This window comes from Falco naumanni, chromosome 2 (assembly GCF_017639655.2).
Source record: "Falco naumanni isolate bFalNau1 chromosome 2, bFalNau1.pat, whole genome shotgun sequence".
NCBI classification, from domain to species: Eukaryota; Metazoa; Chordata; class Aves; order Falconiformes; family Falconidae; genus Falco; species Falco naumanni.
The window spans coordinates 89900160-89922299 of record NC_054055.1 but is presented as its reverse complement, the minus strand read 5'-3'; the positions used below and the strand labels follow the sequence as shown (position 1 = coordinate 89922299).

Here is a 22140-nt window from a genome sequence, read left to right as displayed (position 1 = left end):
TTATTTTGCCCCAATCGAGGCACCACATCACTATGGTTCATGGGCCCCGGCACCCTTGTGGCAGGTGGAAGCCCTGCTGGACATCCCGCAGACGCAACTCGCGGGATGGTGTCGTTTGCTGCCGCTCTCAGCCCGGCTCGGAACCTTGGGATCAACCAGTGACTGCACGGCTGCGGCTCCACCGGCGGGCCAGGCCCGGCCCGGCGCCTGAGGCGGTTGCATCCGCCAGCCCAGGCCTCAGCCAGAGCTCGGCCCGCCGGCGGCGTAGGCCTCGCCCAGGAAATGGCTCTGCCTCGCCCGGGCCGTCCTTCCCGCACTCGGCTCCGGGCTGGGGGCGCCCGGAGGCCCTGTCCCGCGGCAGCCCGCGCTCCCGCCCCGCTCCGCCCCGCCGGCGGCCGCCGCTCGGCCCCCGCCCCGGGCGGCAGCGCCGGGCCCGCCCCCGCGCGGGGCGGCCGGACCCGCGGGCGCTGCGGCTGCTGATTGGCTGCCGCCCCGGCGGCGGCTCGCAGGGCTCCCGTCTCGCGCCACTTTCGGGAGCCTTGGCGCGAGCGGAGCGCGCGGGCGCCATGGCCGAGAGCGGCGCTGGGAGCCCGGACGGTGAGGGCCGCGGGGCGCCCGCTCGGAGGGGACGGGGCGCCCGGGGCGGCGGCCTCCCTCCCCGCGGCGGGGCGGCGGCTGCCAGCCGTGCGGTGTGAGGCGGGGGGGCAGCGGCGCTTGGAGCGGGGAGCTGGGGAGGGGGAGAGGGAGGAGAGCGCGGGCGCGCGCGTACACCGGGTGTCCGCGCGGTGAGCGGGAGCGCGCGTGCGCGGCGGGCCGCGCTCCGATCCGAGCCCCCCGCCCCCCCTGCCCCCAGCCCGCGGGGCCGGGGCTGAGCGGCGCCGCCCGGGGGCCAGCAGCGTCCCGCGCCTTCCGCGCCGTGGGGCGGCTCAGTGGGCCGGTGGCTGCGCCGCCCGAGCGGGGAGGCCCTTCCCCGGCAGGCGGGGGCGTTACGCCAGGTTGGGGCGGTTTGTGCCCGGCGGCGGGGGCGGCCGCGCAGCCCCTCCGGCCCCGCAGCGCTCACCCGCGGCGGTGGGGCAGGCCTGCCCCGGGCGGCGAGGCCGTGGGCTGCTTCCCCCTCGCGGGCCGCCGGCTGGGGCTGCCGTGCCCGGCGGGAGCGCTGGCATTGCGCTGCGGAGGGCACCGGCAGGCGCGGCTGGGCCCGGCTGGGGCTCAGAATGTGTTTGCCTGGGGAGGAGCACGTTGCTTTGGGCGCTTGCTTATAGCAAACGCAAAGAACTGACGGAAAATCCGTGCACAAATGCACCCGAAGTGTCACAGCTTTGCGGTTCTTCCACATCTGTTACCAGACGGCTCCTTTGTAGCCCGTCCCAGCGCACAGCAATCCCAATCCTTATTTGTCCGGGCCGTGCTGCCAGGGTGCAGCCCTGTTCACAGTTTGGTCGCCTGCTGTCACCAGGGATGGACTGGCCTCCCCTGGCTGCCTGGCCTGGCTGCTCGCACCAGCCCTGGGTCTCCGCTGCCTGTAGCTGTTCAGCTTGTCACGCAAAACCCGTAGTCTCGTTCCTGGGCTAGCTGTCTGCTTTCGTAGGCTGGATTGGGACCGTTCATTCTCTGTGGTCAGGTAAATGTACACCCCACAAAAATCAAGAGAGAAAATGGTCAAGAGAAGCAGAGAGCACCTTGCTGGGGGGAGCACTGTGAATGGAAGACACTGTAAGAGGAAATGGGGTGGCAGACTTCTGCTACCGGCAATTTACCAGTTTGTCTCTATCTAGCCACACTCAGCCATCATGAAAACCATTACTGCTTTGTAGCAATATAGGCCTTTTCTAAGTCTGTCTACTCCTGAGTTGTCATGGAGACATGCAAAATAAAAGGAGCTGGAAATTCCCAAGGAAAGAGCGGGAGGGGGGGGATGCTTTTCATCTAAGGGTTGATGAGATTTGAGAGGTGCTTTGGGAATGTAAGTGGTAGCTTCTTGCTGAATGTGAACTGGCACAAAGTCTGTTTGATCTGTGTGTCTGTCTGAGACCATGCCTTCAGTATAAAAAGTCTGTTTGATCTGTGTGTCTGTCTGAGACCATGCCTTCAGTATAATTTCAGAATTGGCTTATCAAGAGCCATTCCTGACTGTGTGCTTTTAGCCAGGTAGATTTCAATGTTGATTTTAGGCAAAACTGCAACCATCTACTAATACATCACTGAACACTGAAGTACCAAAGATAACAGCAGCTCATTACTGAATTTATTTCTTGTTTTTTTTTTAATTGCAGCTATGCATGAGTCTGGAAGTTTTGCAGCATCACGTTCTAGGCGTGAGAAGAAGTCTAGAAGAGGCCAGCAAGAAGCACTGGAACGTTTGAAAAAAGCCAAATCTGGAGAAAAAATAAAATATGAGGTGAAAATTCCTCATCTTTCCTTTTTATTAAAAAGTGAACGTGAGCCAAGATGCTTAACTACCCTTTATACATATCTAAAAGTTATGAGAAACGCTGCCTTTCAGATCAGATTTTTTTTTAAGGATGTATGTTTTTTGAGAATATAACTGTAATTATATTCTGCTTTCTGGTATCATTTATTTCTTTCTGTTTTCAAAACGAAAACAATTTTATTAACTGCAAGTCAAACATGCTTGGTATTGCTTGATAACTATCCCACAGGGAAGGGGCAACTTTTAAGATTCAGTTACGTAACTAACATTATGATACGAAGTACTTTTTTTTTAAACTTCAAGTTATTTTAAACTTTAAATGAATTTCACAGCTTTACATGACCAAAATCAATTCATATTGACATGCTGTGTTTCCACAAAGAAACCAGAATTTAAGTATTTAACTGGTATCTGATCTGTAACTGAAATCTGGCAGTGTAACATTGATACTGTCCAGTGAATTGTAATGCCAACAGGAAGTGACTTCTACATTGAGATGGATAAATCTAAAGAAGCCTGAAGTGTGTAGATTGTTAACATGCAAATTTACCCTGAGGCACAGAAGAGCTTCTTCAGCATTATGCTTGGACACATGAAATCATCTTCTGTTTCACCAAGTTCATCTTGGTGTTTGAGAGTAGAGCCAAAGGTCAGAAGCCTCCATCGCTAGGATTTTTATTTTTTTATTTTTTTAAATTTTTTTATTTTTGTAATATGAAATGAGCAGTACTGCGAGTGCTTCAGTAGATTTTGAATTTCAGGATGCTGTGATAATTTTAGAAATTGATAACCTGTCTTTTGTAACTACCAAAGAGGAAACTTAAACTGAATGAATAACTGTGCTTACTAGTTGTGAACAATGTAACAGTGTAGGAAACCATACATTTCTTGGGAACTTCTATGTTCTTACTGATGACCTATATTAATAAATAATTGTATGGGAACTGCTAATCCTCAGTGTACCTTAACTGTAGGTTGAGGAGTTCACAGGTGTTTATGATGAAATAGATGAGGAAGAATACTCGAAGATGGTCAGAGAACGACAGGATGATGACTGGATTGTTGATGATGGTAAGTAAGAATCATTTGGAGAGTTATTTTGATTATAGTGTTATAACTCAATTAGGCTTCACAATGTTCATAATTTGAGGTAAGTTGTAGTTAGTACATCCTTAAAAATTGTTGTAGAAGACAAGAAAGAGGTAAGCTTTTATATGGAAATGAATCTTTTGCATTGTTCTCATAGTAGTGTTTTAGTATGGTAATGAAAATATATTTCATTAAGAACTGTGTTTGAAATTTTATTTCCAGTTCTCAGTGATGTAACTTTAAAAAGTAGTACTGTAATTGATAATTTCTAATTAAACAGGTAGCATATATTTAGTCTAATAGAAGATAGAGCTGAGAGTGCTGTAGGTTTTTAAACACTTTTTGCATTTATAAATTTTGCTCTATATTAAAGGGGGGAAATGTTTAAATACGTAAAAGTTTTGATTATGAATATATTTAGAAATACCAGAATTTAAAATGCAAACTTTTAACAATTTGGTTTTTTACAGATGGGATAGGTTATGTAGAAGATGGAAGGGAAATATTTGATGAAGATCTGGATGATGATGCTCTTGGTTCCAATAAGAAAGGTAGGCTGAACATGACCACCGTAGAATGCTTGCCAGTGGCTTTTAAAAGGCACCTAAAACGGGCAACTTTTTGGCATCAGTATGTAGTGAATATGGCCAAATGACATGTTACTTGGAGCTCTGTAATTTTATGCCTGTGACTGTGGATTTTGTTTAGCCTCCGTACTGCAGAAGTTAGAGGTCCACAAAATGTGGTAAAATCGCTGCTAACTGCTTCAACATGACTAGGGCAATTTTGCCAACAGTATTCTGTCAGATTTTCATTTCTAGGACAAATGCATCTAGGAACGATCTTGGTTTCCAAAGCCCGTGTCTAAAGGATGTGTGGTGTCTCTGGCCACTAAAATCCTGGCATGCTTTTAAGGATCTGGGATTAAATGATTGTGCCAACTTTTGTGAAGTTGGTGGCCAACCAAGAAATTACATCTGATATTGAGAATCCAAGCCTAGTGCCAAACTCCTGGATACTTGTCTTTTTCTGGAGGTGCTTCCATGTAATGTATCTTGGTCCTTTTTCTGGAGTATGAACTTGAGTATGCAAAGTGAATCTCTGACATGACTGCGAATGATAGGCTGCTGATAGGGTTTTGCTTTTTTGTATGTGTGCATGGCAGCCTTTATAAAGGTGGGAGCAAGTTAAAGATGTTTAGGCTTCATTTCAGCCAGCAGTGTAAAGGTGGAAGAAGTAGACTACCTCAGCTAGCTGTCTATTCCTGCTAATAAATGGACCCTTAAACACTGAACTTTTTGGATGTAGAATTCACAATTTTATATTTTTCTGTAGGAAAAGGTGGCAAAACATCTACGGTTGCTAAAAAGAATGTGAAGAAAGCTGTGGTGTCAAAGCCAAACACAATTAAGTCTATGTTTATAGCCAGTGCTGGGAAGAAAAACACAGATGTAAGTGTTAACATGTTTGAATTTAAAGATTTCTAACTTGTTTGCAGTGTTTTAGTGGGAGTGGAATAAAGCAAGGGCTTATTTCAGTTTCTTGTGTCTAGCAAGACATAAACTCCTATTACAGTCTGTTGTCTATGGAGCATTCCTGTAAACATTGTTTGTGTTTTGTAGAAACCCTTTAGTCATTTGCTGCTGGTCTCCTGATTGGGTTTGCACATATAACTAAGAACTGTTTGGCTGATCTGTTATGTTACAGAAAACTGTGGACCTGTCAAAGGATGATTTACTAGGGGATATTCTTCAAGATCTTAATGCTGAAGTAAGTATATTAATAAAATCTGCTCGAACCATCGTAATCCATTCATTTTTCTTGCTGTGGTATCAAGAAAATAAATTTCTTCATAAAACTAGACCATCTAAGATTGATTTCTTCCATAGCACATGTGCTTGGTACATTCCATGTATGTATGCAGTCTACCTGTCATCTCCACCATGCAGAAGTTGCATGATTCTTTTAGTTTGATAAGCCAAAACTGCTGTGCCCTGATTAGACACAGTGTAGGTTCTACATCACATTAATAATAAACTAATGCAGCCTTCTAGGTTTTAGTCAGCTTGGAGTGAAACAAGACTTACCTGCATCTGAATCATGTGTAACATATATGTTTATCACCATGCTCCAGCCAGTATACTGTAGGATATTTCCATCTGGCGTGTTTGGGTTCATGAGAGGAGCTGAGGGAGGACTGTTTCAGCAAATGATGTAGCCTGAACTTCTATCTGCCGCCTCCTGCTTTCCACGGTTTGCTACAAAGGAGCAGATTTACATCTTCTCAGCACTTAGGAGTGTGTGCAAGGTGGCTGCTGTAGCAGGGTTGGACTGTTAAATGAGGCTGTTCCTCATCATTAATGACTTCTCAATGAGTTTATGTCCCTTAGCAGGATTTCTTAAAACTGATAGGATTGCTCACATGTAAAGCATGCAACTGCTGTAGTGGTGAGATGGTGAATTGAAGTATGTTGTATCATAAAAAGCATAATGTGTTTTTACAGAGCAGTAAGAGGGGTGTAGGTCAAGTTGTTCTCTTGGTTTTGTGCGCTTGCAATTTTATTCCTCCCTGTGGCATCTGAGAGTTGTAATATGTTAGGCTATCAAAAACCCTCAAATCATTAAGCAAATGTGTTTTAATGCTGTCAGATTTTGTGGAGCATTGATTAGGGAAAACAATGCTAATAATTACACTATGGCTTGTATTTACTTAAACAGTAGTTAGGTTGGTTTTTTTGGCTTTGTTGTTTGTTTTCTAAAATGTCTCTTGTTATTAGCTGTTGATAAGTATAAAGTATCTGTACATGTAGATAAATTACAATGGGTTTTCCTCAAGTGTGACAGTGCTGAAAGAGCACTTCTGCCTTTCTAAGGCATGTGTGCTCAGTACTACTGTTTCAGCAGACATGAGGAACATATCACCAGTTATTGTGATAGTCGTGCAGTAAAGGCATGATTAGCTATTGAAATGCCCATTGTTTGAAAATTTTCACTTACTGATGACAGTTTTTCTCTCAGACTGTGTACCAAAAAAAATCTAGTGTCTGTCTTCATGGCCTGATTGCTCAGGTAACTTTGGTTTTTTTTTTTTATATGGCTGAGTTGTGTGTCAGGAGGTGTGTTTTCTTGGGCAAATGAGGAATACTGATGACCTGCTTTTTCTTTGATGGAAAAAATTACTAACAGAGGCAAAAGAAAACACTAAACAACACCTCTTCGTTTTGTCACTTTAATCTTCAGACTGTTCAGCTAAGTCCACCACCAATTATAATGCTGAAAAGGAAAAGATCTGCTGGAGTATCACTGAATCCTTTCTCTGTGCAGTCCCAAACTCCTAAGGTAAAGGAAAAAATGAAAAAAGTTGACATTCATAAGTATTAATCTGTGTTTTGATTGATTTGAATACTGTTGTCTTTGATTTCTGCTTTTAGAAATTACCTTTCTTGTTAGCTTCCTTAGCAACGTTACTGTGTAACTCCATGCATTTTTCCTCTTCCCCTTCCGTGTTAGTACATAAACAGTGTGTAACTCTCTTTGTATCTTTAGTGTAGTAGGGGTAGGTAGCTGTTACATTTGACAGGTGAAATGTTTTTATAACATTAGGTGCATCACATGAAGGTTAGCTTTTGCTTTGTCTCTTCCTAAGAGTAGAAAACACCCTTGTGGTAAGGAAAGGATGATGGGAAGCAAAATAAGCAGAAGAAAGTGTGTGGGTGTGGAAAAGGTTAAGAAACTCATCTTCTGCAGAAAGGGGAAGCAAATGGGAAATTGAAGCTGTGGATAGAAGTTTACACTAGTGGAAGATTTGGGAGTGAAAAGAGGGATGGGCTGCTAAGGATGGAAGGCTAGCATTTTGTTAAAGAGTTCTGGTAAATGAGAAGGTCTTTATAGCTGGAAATCCAATGAGATATTTGGTAAGAGCCTGTAGAAGGCAAATGGAGTAGAGTAGATAAATCTGATTTGTGAAACCTTGTGTAATTGTGACATCAACTCTTACGTTGAAAATAATCACCAGTGGCACTCATTTCAACAGCTGTGTTGGAGCCTAGAAGCAATTGAAAAAGAAAAAAGGGGGAAATATAGTAAGAAAGGATCTTTGTCTTTATGGTGCAAAATAGTGGTCACTTCTGTAGGAAACATTGAGGAGGAAATTAATTCCCAGACAGGCAGTTGAAGTGATAGCTTTTGTGGTCCTAGGAAGAGGAATTGGAGATTTTAGGCAATGAAACAGATTAATAGGATGAAGAATACAGCCTTAGAAAATAAATGGACATAAAAAGGAAGATAGCAGTGATGCTTTTTACTTCAGGAGACAAGCAGAAGTACAAGTAAATTCATTTGGCTTAGCTAACAAAAAATTGTTGGTGAAGGTAGTTTGTTTGCTTTCTGTTAAAGGTGAGTGAAGGGCTGGGTTTGTTGGCTGGAGTAGAAGTAGCTGAACTGAGATTAAAACAGTAGAAATGATTGTTTGTAACTATAAATTCTGTGTCTGTAAATAATAGCTTTCCCTGATGGTAAAGGTTTTGGTCCTTGCCAAAGGTTAAGGGTCAGCAGATGCAGAGACCTGTTGTTGGTCGTGGTGGAGGCTACTTCATGCACGCGTTCTGTAGCTGCTGTCATAGTCGTATCCTGTCTGAGAAACAAGCTCTGTGCTTACTGCCTCAGAGTTCAGGCTTGCAGAGTGTGCTGAAATCTGATTTTGTTTTCCTTGCTCACGCTGTCATGTGTAGCATGAGGAAGTTCAATGGAGAAGCACTCTGTAAAGTGCCGTGTTGGCCTTTCCCAGTTGTTCCAGGCTCTGTCCCTGCCTGACATACATTGTCACAAACTCAGTTGACACAGGTAGAGGTTTTAATTTAGGAATGCTGTAATGCTATTTGGGAAAAATGGTGAAAGTAACCATGAACTTAATAAGATCTCAGCCATGGTCTGTTGTAAGCTGCTTTTTAAAATCATAGTAGAAACACACCACAGCAGAAATTATGGTGTAGAATTTAGAGTTTGCTCTTGAGGGGTTTTAGCTGTCATGCTGCAAAATGTGTGGAGCTCTTCCTTCAGCCATGGTTACTAGTTCTGGAAATAGTAAGTGCTAGGATTTTTTTTTCCCCCCCTTTTTGCTTTTAAGAGTTTCTTGGTTTTTTTTTAATTCGTGGCTGAAATGTCTTTCAGGTAATCACCCCTGTATCAAAGAAAACTCCTGCTCATCTCAGAAGGGAAACTCTTCCTCCAGCTTCATTTCATCCTAAACATCCTAATTACACAGCAAAATCTGTTATAGTCTCTGAAAATGAGGATACCAAGTATGTGCAAAAACCTGCAGAAAATGGGGGAATAGTGAAGACAGTAGGAGAGAAAGCTATTGAAGGTATCAAAAAGAAGTCAAATCCCAGTTCTGGAAACTCTGTAAACATGGCATATTTGTGTTAAAACACTTCTTGGTTTATACTAGTTAGATGCTTAGATAGCTTAAATGTGGTATCTTGATTGTATATTACATTTCGTGCATACAGTATGTTATCTGTGCATACCGCTGTAGTATACAGTGTGTCATTTTAATGATTCAAACCTTTAGTTCTATGTGCAGCACTTCCAGATGATGATCAGGGAATGATGGATTTTGATGAGGAGGACTTTGATGAACCTATGGAAGCAGAACATGTGGAAACTATACCTGAGACAGCTGAAAGCCTGAAGAGAGACAAGGAAATTCAAAAGGAGACAGAGCAGCTGGAATCAGAGAAGAAAGAGACATCTGTCTTGTAAGAATCTCTCTTTTTTTTTTTTTCCTTCCACCAAGAAGCCTTTCAATATCCATAAACTTTCTATCTTCGTATTTGTCTGTGAAACAGACAGAATGATGATAATGCTATGCAATGGGTTTTTTGCAGTGATGTTAAAAATGGTGATGTTGAACATGCTGATAGCTACTGAATTGAAAAACACTTCATGTTTTTGGGATTTAGCACATGACAATGTAACGCATATTTCAGTACATTGAGGTGACTCAGTGTGGGTGTTGGAACAATGAATTTTGATGCCAGTAAGCAAAAATGAGGAATTGCTAATGATGCTTATTCTAAGCAACTGTGAAGGTATTTCATAATGTTCGTTGTAGGTAAAAGTATTATTGCTAGAAGTAATTTCACATGGTGAACAGCCATGTCTTTGGAAGTAGGAAAAATGGGGGGGGTTCCGTGTTGTGGGGTTTTTGGTTTTTTTGTTTACTTGTTTGGAAGGATCTCGAATGCTGTGTTTCCATAACTTTAAACTGTAAAATATTTGTATGATCAAAAAGACTTAAATATTTAATGACTGAACAGGTAGTTTTGTTGAAATAATCTGTTGTTCCCACTGAGGAACTTGTGGAGATGGGTGGATGTATTTGTTATGTAAAGGCTTAAATGACCAAGGCTGAAATACGAGGTGAATGATTTTTAAAGCCTGCGTGTTGTGTACTGAGAGCCATACTTGTATGGCTCGGATTTCTTTTTTTTTTTTTTTTTTTCAGAAGAAATCTGATGAAACTCCATTATTGGCAATGTTGCTTGGTAGTGGAAAGAATGACAAAAGGTGTGAGAATATAGGGCTGGAAAAAAAGCAAAACAATGGTGGTTAGAGCAAAGGCACAATTTTACTTCTTGTTTCTTCTGCAAAACCTGCAGAAGTTGTTCTCTCCCAGGTGTCTCATGCTGGGACAGAATTGATGAGGATGAAGCCGATCTAGTAGTGGCAGAAGTCCAGCTGGACCCCAATCTCCTTCCACTTGTGAATGGGGAAGATGATGATCAAGTCTTAAGATTTTATTGGCTGGATGCTTATGAAGATCAGTACAGTCAGCCAGGTAACTGTTCAGTTAAAGGCAGTAAATGCCATTCTGATTCTTTTTATGTAACAGATTTTCAGACTTGCCTAAATTATGTCTAGATACCCTGTCTCTCTGGGCTTTATAACTTAAACGTTCATCTCCTGTTTTTCTGCACCTGTGTCCTTGGTGCCTCAGGGTACTGTGGCTGGGAAAAGAAAGAGTGTCATCTCTTGGTCTAGTGTAGTAGTAGGGAAGTACAAAGGGAGCTGCTAGCACTTCTCCATGTTGGTGTCCTGTTTGCTTTCTTAAAACCCTGTACGCTTCAGGATTAAGTTGATGTTTTAAATGTCTTACTCAATGGTGCAATAACTAAGTGTGCTTTCTTCTTGGTTTTGGAAATGTAACTTAATTAGAAAGCCTGTACAATAGCAGTTGCACAATTTTGCACAAAGGAAAGGCCTCTTATCGAGGCAGGAAGGTGGCCTGAAAAATATAAGGTCTATCTAGATCCCTTTATTCAAACTAGATCTTGAAGATTGTCTTTAGATTAACATCCCTAAGATATTTTGTGCAGTTGAAGTATGAATCCTAGCTCTCATCATCTTCAAAACTGTGGCATTCTGATCTCAGCCCTGACAAAAGAAGTCATGTTCGTATCTGTTCTAAGCACTTCCCATCCATCCTCTCATTTCACCAGCAGCTTTAGGATCTTGAGTTTCTAATTTGTGCTTCGTGTAGGTTTACTGGAAGGTTCTTCCATATGTTTTTGAAGTTTTTTTTGGGTTGATGCTGTAAACATTGACTCAGATACATTTCTTTGTTACACCTTTTGTTGTGAGTTGGGATGCCAAACTTAAATATGAGACTGTGCTGGGCTGAACAGCTTGGTGATGGGAGTGGTAATAATCATGATATCTTGATGAAATCAATGGCTCTAATATAAAATTGCTACTTTTGAAGACCCCACTATTGTTCTTTTTCCTTTTTTTTTTGTCTTCTAAGTCAGTGGTTGCTGAATGGAACATAATTATGAAAGGATTTCTGTTCCTCGCATGCAAGGAGTGTTCTTTTCTCATTATGACTTTTTCAGGATTGAATAATAAAGACTGCACCTGTTTTCAATTAGTAATGTAGAAGGGAAAATTTTTATACTGCTTTTTGTTTAACATGTTCATGATCTTTGTTTATGCCTCATTTACTGTGATGTCAAATGCATTGCCTGAAGAGTAAATACTATAGCATAATCATAAGACTCTTTCAAACTTAATAATTTTTTGGAGGCTTACTTTTCATAACTCTCTTTACTATCTTAGGCAGAGAACTTGTATCCTATTAACATTGTAGGAATTGTAATCCTATTAACATTTTAAAGAAATAATGTATAAACCCTGCCCTTTCTCTCCCCTCTGCAAGACATTTTCCCTGTCTCTTGTCTTTGCTTGCCTTTTGGTTCAGTGGCAACATGACCTTTCTTTTCACAGACTTCATGTTTTATAAGTTTTACTCCTATATTTCTATTTCTTCTTTCCATAATAAGGCTTACAAGGGAAAGGGCCTGATCTCTCTTTCGTATTTTGGTTTTATGTATGAAGTGTGTCTGAAAACTCTTTGAAGTTAGCCCTGCTTTTATTGTGTGTGTGGGTGGGTTTTGACTTGGTAACCTCCAAAGGTTCCTTCCATCCTAAATTACACTGATTCTGTGAAATCTAGGGATTAAGACCACTTCTTTGTCCATGCTAGAGTTGATTGAAGCTTGTCTTTGCAATCCAGGCAGCCTTTTACCGTGTTCTTTGACTGTCTCATATTTCATCCTTTCTACCTCACCTGCTTATATGTATGCCTCTAACAGGTTAACTTCTCCATATGCTTAATATTGCCAGCTGTTCAAGCAACCAGCTACTGTTTTGTGGTCTCTCCCATAGTTTGATCTTTCTGTATGATACAAACCTGATTTTTTTCTCCCTTAAAAAAAAAATAATTAGATTGCTGGGGATGCAAACTTCATCTTCCCTGTCACTTAGATCTGTAATTTGAGCTCTCTCTAGATCCTTTTATTAAACCTGTCTAAATCTGGAAGATTGCCTGTATGCTAAGACCTCTAAGATACTTTGTGCAGCTGAAGGTTGTATCTTTGCTCTCATCATCTTCAAAACCGCAGCATTTTCTGCCCTTTACAAAAGTAGTCTCGTTCACATCTATTCCAAGCACTCAAGAAACGATTTTTTTCTTAGGCTGTCACTCTAACTCTTATCATCCATCTTAGTGCATCCTCACTGATTTGTCTTTGAACTAATGGAGTAGGAAAGGTGCCTTTACATCTGATAGATCGCATGACAAAGATAAATTATAACTGTTAATCAAGGATTTGTGCATTGTCAGACGAAGGAGAAACGCAGGCTCTAAAATCTTCTTTATGTGAAGCACTGTTTCTGAGGCAGCCTCAGAACTGATACTTCTGATTTCATCAATAGTAGTGTACTGTAGGGAGTGTCTTTCATGTAACCAAATTCCAGATTATTTGGAGTTTGAAGGGACCTCGGGTGAAGCCAGGGTTTTGAGTTGTACTTGGAAGTTTATATTACTTACAAATCACAAATTGTACATGAGTCAGCTGGTTTTGTTCTATGTTATTTCAAAGTTTAATGTCACTTGATTAGTAGTTTGCAGCACTTTGTGCTAATGCCAAATTCTCTGGCTCAGAGATGTGCATGTGTAGTAATGACATGGTCCACGGGGAAGTAAGTTGCACTAGCCTTGCTCTGTATAGGCTTTCTGAATATTTACCTTGGCTGTAACTGCTGTCTTAGCATCCAGGATTTCTTGCAGTGTGATACATCTTTCATTGTCCTTGTTTGTTAAAAATAGTCAGTTGAAAACTTTCTGCGGTTGATCAGCTTCTAGTTGTTGTCTTCGGAATTTTTTTCTATAGTTTTTTTTATTAGTAGTAGAGTCTTGATCTCACAATACTAAAGTGTAGGAAAAATCAGTTAATTGTACTAGTCTAGCTGAAGAATGAAAAACTCTAGATAACGCAATTCCGGAGTGATTGACAGCACAGGCATTCTGCTTATCTTCAGCTTTCACTAGCTTCTCTCTTCTTCCTCCCTCTCTGCATGAATTATCAAACTAATGCAGGTAGAAATGGAATATCAGAACAGAATTCTGAGGCTGGCTCTATGATGCCATTTTGAATTTCACATATTAGGGTGTTAGTATAGTGATGGAGATAGAGGCATGAAGAACTATACAGGGATTGATTTGTAAAGCTGGTGTTTAAAACAATTTATAATGTGCTGATACATCAGGAAGATTCATTATTGAAGGACCTAAGCCAGAAATGGTTGTGTTTCCATGCAAGAATATGTAATAAGCTGCATAAAGCCACATTAAGAATGATTAATTTAAGAATTGCATATTGAATTCTTCGCTTTGCCCTTCTTCCTTAGGTGTGGTATTTTTATTTGGCAAAGTTTGGATTGAATCTGCAAACACCTATGTCAGCTGTTGTGTGACAGTGAAAAATATTGAGAGAACTGTTTATCTACTGCCACGTGAAACAGTAAGTATGTCTTTTAAGCATGTCAAATGTAAGTGCCTTTCATTCTGCTTATGGCAGGCTATGAGTTCTAGTAGTGTGTTTATGGGAACTGTTGAAGCCAGTGTTGTTTGATGTAGGTGGTAACGTGTATCACATGTGAGATGCAGAGTAGAGTGTTGCAGCTTCCCCCTGACCTTAACTAACAACTTCAGACAAATTGTTACCTTTAGAATTGCTGCTTAGGAAATAAAGTTGTCTTGAAGTATTATTAGAAAGCTTAGTGCTTTTTAAACATTCTGTTTCAAATAATATTTTAGAATTTGAGTTTTCTTGGCTGATTGCATTGTAGCTTTCGCTTAAAGAACAGATGCATGATTCATAATAGCAAAGCCAAATTCAACTTACTTGGTCATGTCTGCTGGCATTTTTTGATTTGTAAAACCTGACTTCTGTTTTTGAGGAAATGGACCTATCCACTGGCAAAGAGACGGAGACTCCAGTAACTATGATGAGTGTTTTCAAGGAGTTTAATGACTACATTTCACCAAAGTATAAGATCATGAAGTTCAAATCCAAGGTTTGTCTACAAGCATCCTATTTGGTCATTTTCTGTTGTTCTGGTTTATAAAGTGGTAAATCTGTTGAAACACTGTCCAGTGGGGAGGTTATACTGAAATGCAAACAGTGTAACTCCTGACATGTAATAAGTGTACCTGCTTGTAGAAGCCATCCCAAGTATCTTCCCAAATATCCATGCTCCTTTAAGAACAGCAAATCTGCAACGTGATTGTTCCACTAGAAGTTTAAACATACTGCTTTAGAAAATACTCATTCATTAGCTTCTTTGAAACGGGATTGAATGTCAAACTGTCTTGCTTGCTGAGATATTTTCTGAGAATACAGAACAGATAGAAGTTCTGATACCTAAAGCCTGGTATCAGACGGCATCAGCTCATGGTGTCAAAGTTTAAAATGAGAGATTGTGTTGTCCAGCATATAGGTCAGTACACTGGGATTAGACCATGTTTGCATTTGACCAGGTGTTGTATTGAACTTTTGTCCCTTGGCACGTCTTGTCCTTCTTCTCACGCACCCTTGCAGATTTAGCTTTTTAGAATGTGTGCTGTTCAGAGCATGGACTGTCATAGTGCATTTATACAGGAGGCAACAAGTTGTGAGAACTGTCATCCAGTCTTGAAACTGAATTGTAAGCCCAGAGCAGCCTACGGGCCATTTCTGTGTTCTGTTTGCTCAACAAATCTGTAAAAGAACATTGGAAAAACAAAATGTTGCTGTAATGGAAAATTTGCATGTACAGTAAAGCAATACTGGCCATAAGTCTCAGGAAGAGAGCTGATAGTGCTGATAGTGTTGCAGGTTTGTACTGAATTAGTTTGCTAGTGTGAGAAGACTTTTTTTTTTCATTTACATAGAGCGCTTGTCTTTTGGCAGGGACAGAGGTGGAGAGTTTCTGTGGGGAAAGGTGGCTAATATGCAAGTTCAAAGAAAAGATTGTTCAGACTGAAGTGCTTATGAACTTTTCTGTTTCTTGAAGTAACGTGTCATTAGTCTGGCAAAGCTGGCTTTCGTTGTCGTTAGTGGGTGGCGTGAAATCAGTTGGTAACTTTTGCCAGGCTGGCAATCTTGTGACTTCATAGGATTAATTCCTGAATAGTTGATCAGGAAATGGGAGGGCAAGAAAATGTAGGAAGAATGGAATTTAACAATATGCAAATGAGGGAAAATAAAAACAAGTTCATATGATAATTCAGGTTGGAAAGACCCTCAGGAGGTCATCTAATCAAAGCTAGAGTACTTCTGAAATTTTAAGCTGTTGAAGTGAAAATGTGAGCAGTGTTTCTCAAATGGCAAATTCATGCAAGACGTGACATCTTTTCATCAACATGCATTATTTAGTGCATTATTTACATCATTTAGGGAAAATGCATGTGCCATTACTACTTTGTAAAGCTTTTTTTGTTCTAGCTTATTTTCCCTCTCAAAACTCTAATGCAAATTTAGCTTTTTCAGTTGTCTCAGTGTTACTTCTCTTGTATAGTATATTATAACTTTGTTGTTATGTATGGAGATTGGAAAGGAATGCATTTAACAATGGGTAAAAAACAAGTTTGTAATAGCTCACTGTTCAAAGACCCTTTCAGGAATGGGGGAGGAAACTCAGGGCATATCAATTCTTTATTAAGAGGATACAAACACTTGTACTCCAGAAATGGAAGGAGGGGGAGAGGCCTTTCAAAAAACACAGATATGCTAACAGAATCTTAAGAAACATCCACCGGTTCCATGGTGTGCTAAGGAAGAACAGTGTGAGTGAGGTAATAGAGTAATATAGTTTAATGTTCAAAGATGGCTTTTAAAAACAAAGGTAAACCATATGCAGGAAGTATTTGAACTGTTATTTCTGATGTTAGTTCGAAATTATCAAATTTTTAGTGAGTTTACACAGAGGTGGGAGTGAAAGACCCAGTGTGTTGTCTGGACCATGACTACAGTGCATCTGGGGTCCTGGAGTGTAACACGGGAGTGAACTCTAGCAGGAATAGGGGGAGTAGCAGCACTAAGGTACCCTTCAGATCTTACCTAGGATGTTATAACACTTGATCACCCTGATGAGAAAAGATTAACTTAAGTGACAACAGGTACAAAAGATGGCAATTAGAAGGATGGGACAAAAGGAGAATCAGTTATACCAGAGATGGCTATGGAAGAGCTTTGATTTATTTGGCCTGGTAAAATGGAGAATAATGGTAAGACCTTTTTGCTCTCTAAAAACATTAAAAGGGGATGAGCAGCAAAAAAAGCTATTTAAAAGACAGTTTTAGCAAAAGAACAAATTTATAAATTTTAATTCATGAATATATTAGACAGGATAGTTGAGGGCACAGAGAAGATCTGGAATAACCTACCAGAATTGTTTCTGAACAGTAAGAATTCAAATTCTGTTTGAATTCGTCAGACTTCAATAAACTGAATTTTACTGACATGGTAAAAGGCTATCCACCTTTATTTTGCTGACATAATTTTATGCTGATTTTGATAGTCACTGCCTCTTGGAAGAGTTTAATGAGAACTGGAGCTAGCAGGAGGCTGTGGCACTAGTAATGTGGGGGATAAGTGAAAAGAGAAGATTTGAGAGCAGGGCTCTGGGCTGGACCTTTAGAGGATTATTCAAGGAGTATTACAGTAACTCAGCTATTCCAGCTTAACACAAAATTGACTGTGAACAAGTGGTACCAAATCTGGCCAGCATCTCTACAGCAGGGGGTCCTTTTGCTGTCTGCAAGGTAATTGTGGAAGTAGTGGGGTGATCCCATTCCTGTGGCTGCCTTTTCTTTTGTTCCTCTCTGAGACACCTCAGTTTGCCTGGTTATGTACCTTATAAATCTGTTTTTAGTAAGGAGTCATCTTTCTTTTCATTGCAGTCATACCACCAGACATGTTGTCATACAGCCCTTGCATCTGTGTTGCCATAGGGATGTGCAGGGCTCTCAAATTGAAATGGTGGTGGCACTCACCTGAGTGAATGCTCAAAAAAGTGATCTTTGCACAGTTGTGACTGTATGTGATTAAGAGCTAATATGCTTTAGAAGAACTCCCCTGTTCTGTGTTGTGCAGCCAGTGTTCCACTACTGTGGTGTTAAGGGTTGGTGTTTTGAAAAACTTAAAAGGCTAATGGCCATATTGCTCAGGTGAGCAGAGCACTTGTGAGCAATGCATTCAGAGTAACACAGAGTCTCAGTTTTGGCATAGTACTGTGAAACTCCTATTCTTCCATCATTAGCTGGAAATCAGAAAGGTGTTTAGCATACCTACCATGCACCCAAAGTTCTTTTATTCAGAATACCCGGCTTTGTGATAATGCGGAGCGAGCCAGTATTTATACAGAGACGAGTTATTTTCTGCGCGTGTGCATCTTGGCCTTGCCAGAGCCAAACTTTGTCCCTGTGAACAGATACACTTAAGCCATATAATTTCCTCCTGCACCTGCTGCTAATTGTAGCTTCAATGGGTTGCACTGCTGCCAAGTTAGCAAGTCTTCACAAATCAATTTGAAAGCAGCCTTACTCCACTTAGGAACTTAGCAGCTAATCACTGCTGCTCATTTCTGCTTTCTGAAGGGCCACTTGAAGAGCAGATTACTCTGCAGCAAAGCATTCATTCACTGCAGTTATGACCAGACGCTTGTGTAATTGAGCTCAGCTCTGTGGAATAACACAGATGAATCACTGCAGCATACTATTTTTACACTATGTTCAGCTTGCGTTTGCAACAAGAACTTGTTTGAAGCCTGAGAGGGGTTTTTTTAAATTAAAAGAAAAAAAAAAAAAGGAGGTGGGGCACCAGTAATGTGAGCTAAAAGCGGTACATTGCCATCTGTTATGTTACAGCTATGGTGTGCTGCTTCTCTGAGGTGCTGCTTTGGCTCAACAGTTCAGATACACATTTGCATCCTAATTTGTAATGCTGTTCTGACTTCATAGTGGTGCTCTTGTACCAAGTTATGTTACTTTTTTCTGCTTCCATGTAGTCGTTGATGCCATGGTGGTTGTTTCTCAATTTGTTGTTTTCCTATTTATAGCAGAGGGCCTTCTCATCTCCTACTCAGGCTTTGCAGCCTGAAAACTGCAGTGTTAGGAGAAGCAGCAAGCTTGAGTGCTCAGAGGGAGCAATTTCTGATGCTATTAATTTAAGGGAAAAGACCCAACAACCCCAAAACCAAATAGCTTTGAGCTTACCTAACTGTGCATGTATTTTGTTTAAGTTTTATTCCAATTTATGGTGACCTTGTTTAGTAAGAAAAAATTACTCTAGTGGTATGTTACACTGACTATGTATAATGTGCTGAATTTAGTGCACTGTCCAGTGAAAATACACTTTTTAATTTAAGGGGCCTCTAGGAATTCTTGTGTAAGAGTAGTGTTTTAGCATAGATATTGCATAACATAATAACAATAATACATAACAGTGGTGCAGCTGGTTTGTGAAGTATTACAGGACAAAGCATACATATTACAGGGTAGAGCGCATAGTATTTCAGCCAGTACCACAGCATTGTTGCGCAGGATATTGTAATTATTTAGAAAATGATGGTAGTTATTCTTGGAAACTGACAAGCTGTGCATGTTGTGGAAAATCATTATTCTTGAAGAAAACAGATGTGATACTTTCAGTAAAGTTGTACTGAACTTAAGGCTGTTTTAACTATCTTTGTTAGAGATATGTAAACAAATTTGACTACTTTCTAGTAAAACCCAAGTCGCTCAAAATGAAAAATACAGTACTGTCATAGAAATGACTCTGTTCTAAGCTTGTAATAAAGTAAACAGCTGGCAGATGGTTGCGGAGTCAGCTCTTTTGGGTGCCTCTCTGAAGTGCCGATATCCTAAAGCCTGCAATATAAACGGAGGAACTGTGTGCAGTTACAGGGTTACGAGCTCGTTGGGATCATGGATGGTAGGGTAAGAGGTAGTTAGAACAGACTGGGATGTCATGGAGGGGGATTCCCTTTTACATGTCAGAGCAATGGGAGTGCGTGGAGCCCTGCCTAAGGGTGGGCAAAGAGCTGGTCAGGAGCTTATGTGTCAGGATTAGAGGTCAGACTAATGGAGGTGATAACATGGTGGAAAAAGGAAAGTCAAAGCCCACCTGCAGTTGAATCTAGTGAGGGAGGCAAAGAGGAATAGGAAAGGCTTCTATACATACAGGAGGACTAGGGGAAAACGTGGGCCTGCTGCTGAAAGGGACAGGATGCGGTGACAAAGGGCATGGAAAAGTCCAAGATACTCAGTGTCTTCTTCACCTTGATCTTTGCGGCTAAGTCCAGCCTTCAGCAATCCCTGACCCCAAAAGATCAGAAGGAAAGGTGGAAGGAAAGAAGACTTGTCCTCGGTGGAGAGGATCAGGTTAGGGAACGTTGAAACAAATTGGGCAGACATAGGTGTGTGGGTCCTGATGGGATGAATCCATGAGTGCGGAGGGAGCTGGCCGATCTCACTGTGAGGTGATGCTTCATTATTTTTAAAAGGTCATGTTGATCAGAGGAGGCTCCTAAGGACTGGAAGAAAGCCAATGTCAAAGCTGTCCTCAAGATGGGCGAGGAGGAGGAGATTCCAGGGATCTAGAGGCTGGTCAGCCTCACCTTGAGTCCTAAGAAAAGGTGATGGGGCAACTAATTGTGAAAACAGCTGCTTTCCAGACACACAGAGCACAAGAAGGTGCTTGGGAATGTTCAGTGTGGATTTACAAAGGGGAAGTCACGCTTAACCAAGCTGGTAGCCTTCTGTGAAGAGACGACTGGCTTGGTGGACAAGGGCAGAGCAGCAGCTCTTGTTTATCTTGATTTCAGTAAGGCTTTCAACACCGTCTCCCATAACATCCTCGGAGACAAACTGATCAAGTATGGGATAGGTGCGTGGACGGCGAGATGGACTGAAAACGAGCTGCAGTGCTGGGCTCCAGGGGTTGTGATCAGCAGCACATAGTGCAGGTGGAGGCCAGTCCCTAGTGGCGTACCCAGGGCTTGGTACTGAGTCCAATCCTGCTCGGGTTCTGTGTTAATGACTTGGATGATGGTGCAGAGTGTACCCTCAGCCAGTCTACAGGCAATCCAAACCAGGGAGGAGTGGCTGATACACCAGATGGGCGTGCTGCTGTTCAGAGGGACCTCAACAGCCTGGAGATGTCTCAAGACCTCCAGGAATCTCATCAAGTTCAGAAAAGGGAAGTAACAGGTCCTGCACCAGGGGAGGAATAACCTGAGGAGGCATCAGTAGATGCCAGTGGCTGGCTGGCTGGAAAGCAGCTTTGGAGGGAAGGACTTGGTCGTCTTGGTAAATGTGAAGTTGGGCAAGAGCCAACAATATACCCTTGTGGCAAAGGCAGCCATGGGCACCCTGGGTTGCATGAGGCAAAACATTGCCAGCAGGTTCAAGCGAGTGGCCCTTCCTCCTTTTGTAGCCCTAGTGAGACATGTATGGAGAGCTGCGCTCAGCTGAGCTCTCTGGTGTGTCCGTACTGGAACAAGTCCGGCACAGGACCACAAAGATACTTAACAAAGCTTGGAGCATCTGTCATGTGAGCAGAGGTTGAGACACCTGAGACTCTTCAGCTTGGCAAAAAGAAGGTTCAGGATGAGGGACTGGTAGTCCAAACCTTATCATTGTGTATAAAGACCTGATGGGCAGGAGTAAAGATGACCCTGGCAGACTCTTCTCATTGATGCCCAAAGGAGGACAAGAAAAATGGGAACCGTTTGAAACACATTAAAATTATCAGAACATAAACTGCTGCTTTACTGTAGGGGAGGTCAGGCACTGGCAGAGGTTGCCCAGAGAGGCTGTGGAGTCTTGTCCTTGGGGGTGTTCAGAACCTAACTGGTGACAGCCCTAAGCAACCTGCTGTAGCTGACGCAGCTCTGAGCAGGTGGCTGGACTAGACAACCTCTGTAGATGCTTTTCCGCCTCAGTCGTTATGTAATTTTTGTGGTGGTCTGCAACCACCAATCATCATGAGTATGTGTGAAGCTTGTGAATTTACAGAACATTTCTGTTTCCTTAGCTATTAAGCTTGTATGTTTTTTGTTTTGTAATGGTTAGTATATTTGTAAGTCAATTCTGTCAAAAGTGTTCATGCTAAGAAAATCTGAAGAGATTAAATACAGGTACTAAAAAATTCTTACTGTCTTTAGATGGTTATAATGAGTTGCAGAATTGGTAATATGTGATCAAGCCCATGATATTAGACATGTATGCTATGGCTGGCCTTTATTTCATTAGCTTTGTTATTGGACAGAATGAATATTCAGTTGGGAGATAATGAAAAAATAATATTTTTGTTTTATGTAGAAAGTGGAAAAATATTATGCCTTTGAGATCCCAGATGTTCCAGCAAAATCTGAATACTTAGAAGTTAAATATTCGGTGAGTATAATTAGCCTGTTTTCTTACCCAATTAAGAATTTTATGATTTTACTAAAAACCCCAAATTTTAAAACTTCAGGATTTGAACTTTAGTAGCTAGTGGCTGTACCTCTGTTGTAGTGTGTAGTTAGTTGCTTGTGGTCTTATAATTTTTTTTTAAAAAAGCCACAAGCTTGGGGTATCATTTGTATGTTGTTTAGTCCTTAATAAAAAAAAATTATTATCAGGTAACCTTAACATATGCATTTGTTAGTGTTAGCTCTATTTGTGTAAATAAAGCATGAGAGGAAGAAACACTTCCTACAATTACTACATTCTTCCTACCTTCTCCCCCAAT

The 22140-nt window shown here is 41.5% G+C and overlaps 1 protein-coding gene across 2 annotated transcripts in view; it reads left to right on the top strand.

Moving 5' to 3' along the window:
* Positions 1-498: 498 nt before the first annotated feature.
* POLA1 (DNA polymerase alpha 1, catalytic subunit) overlaps positions 499-22140 on the top strand; it is a 204158-nt gene continuing 182516 nt past the window's right edge. Inside the window, exons 1-13 of one of the 2 annotated variants that reach the window (XM_040582492.1) lie at positions 499-597; positions 2274-2398; positions 3406-3502; positions 3991-4071; positions 4856-4971; positions 5228-5290; positions 6761-6859; positions 8690-8885; positions 9105-9279; positions 10183-10361; positions 13772-13884; positions 14324-14440; positions 21729-21803. In XM_040582492.1, the coding sequence (XP_040438426.1) occupies positions 567-597; positions 2274-2398; positions 3406-3502; positions 3991-4071; positions 4856-4971; positions 5228-5290; positions 6761-6859; positions 8690-8885; positions 9105-9279; positions 10183-10361; positions 13772-13884; positions 14324-14440; positions 21729-21803 (1467 nt within the window). In that variant the 5' untranslated portion in view covers positions 499-566. Of the gene's footprint in view, positions 598-2273; positions 2399-3405; positions 3503-3990; positions 4072-4855; positions 4972-5227; positions 5291-6760; positions 6860-8689; positions 8886-9092; positions 9280-10182; positions 10362-13771; positions 13885-14323; positions 14441-21728; positions 21804-22140 lie in introns of both variants that reach the window. The other variant, XM_040582491.1, reaches the window with a different exon arrangement.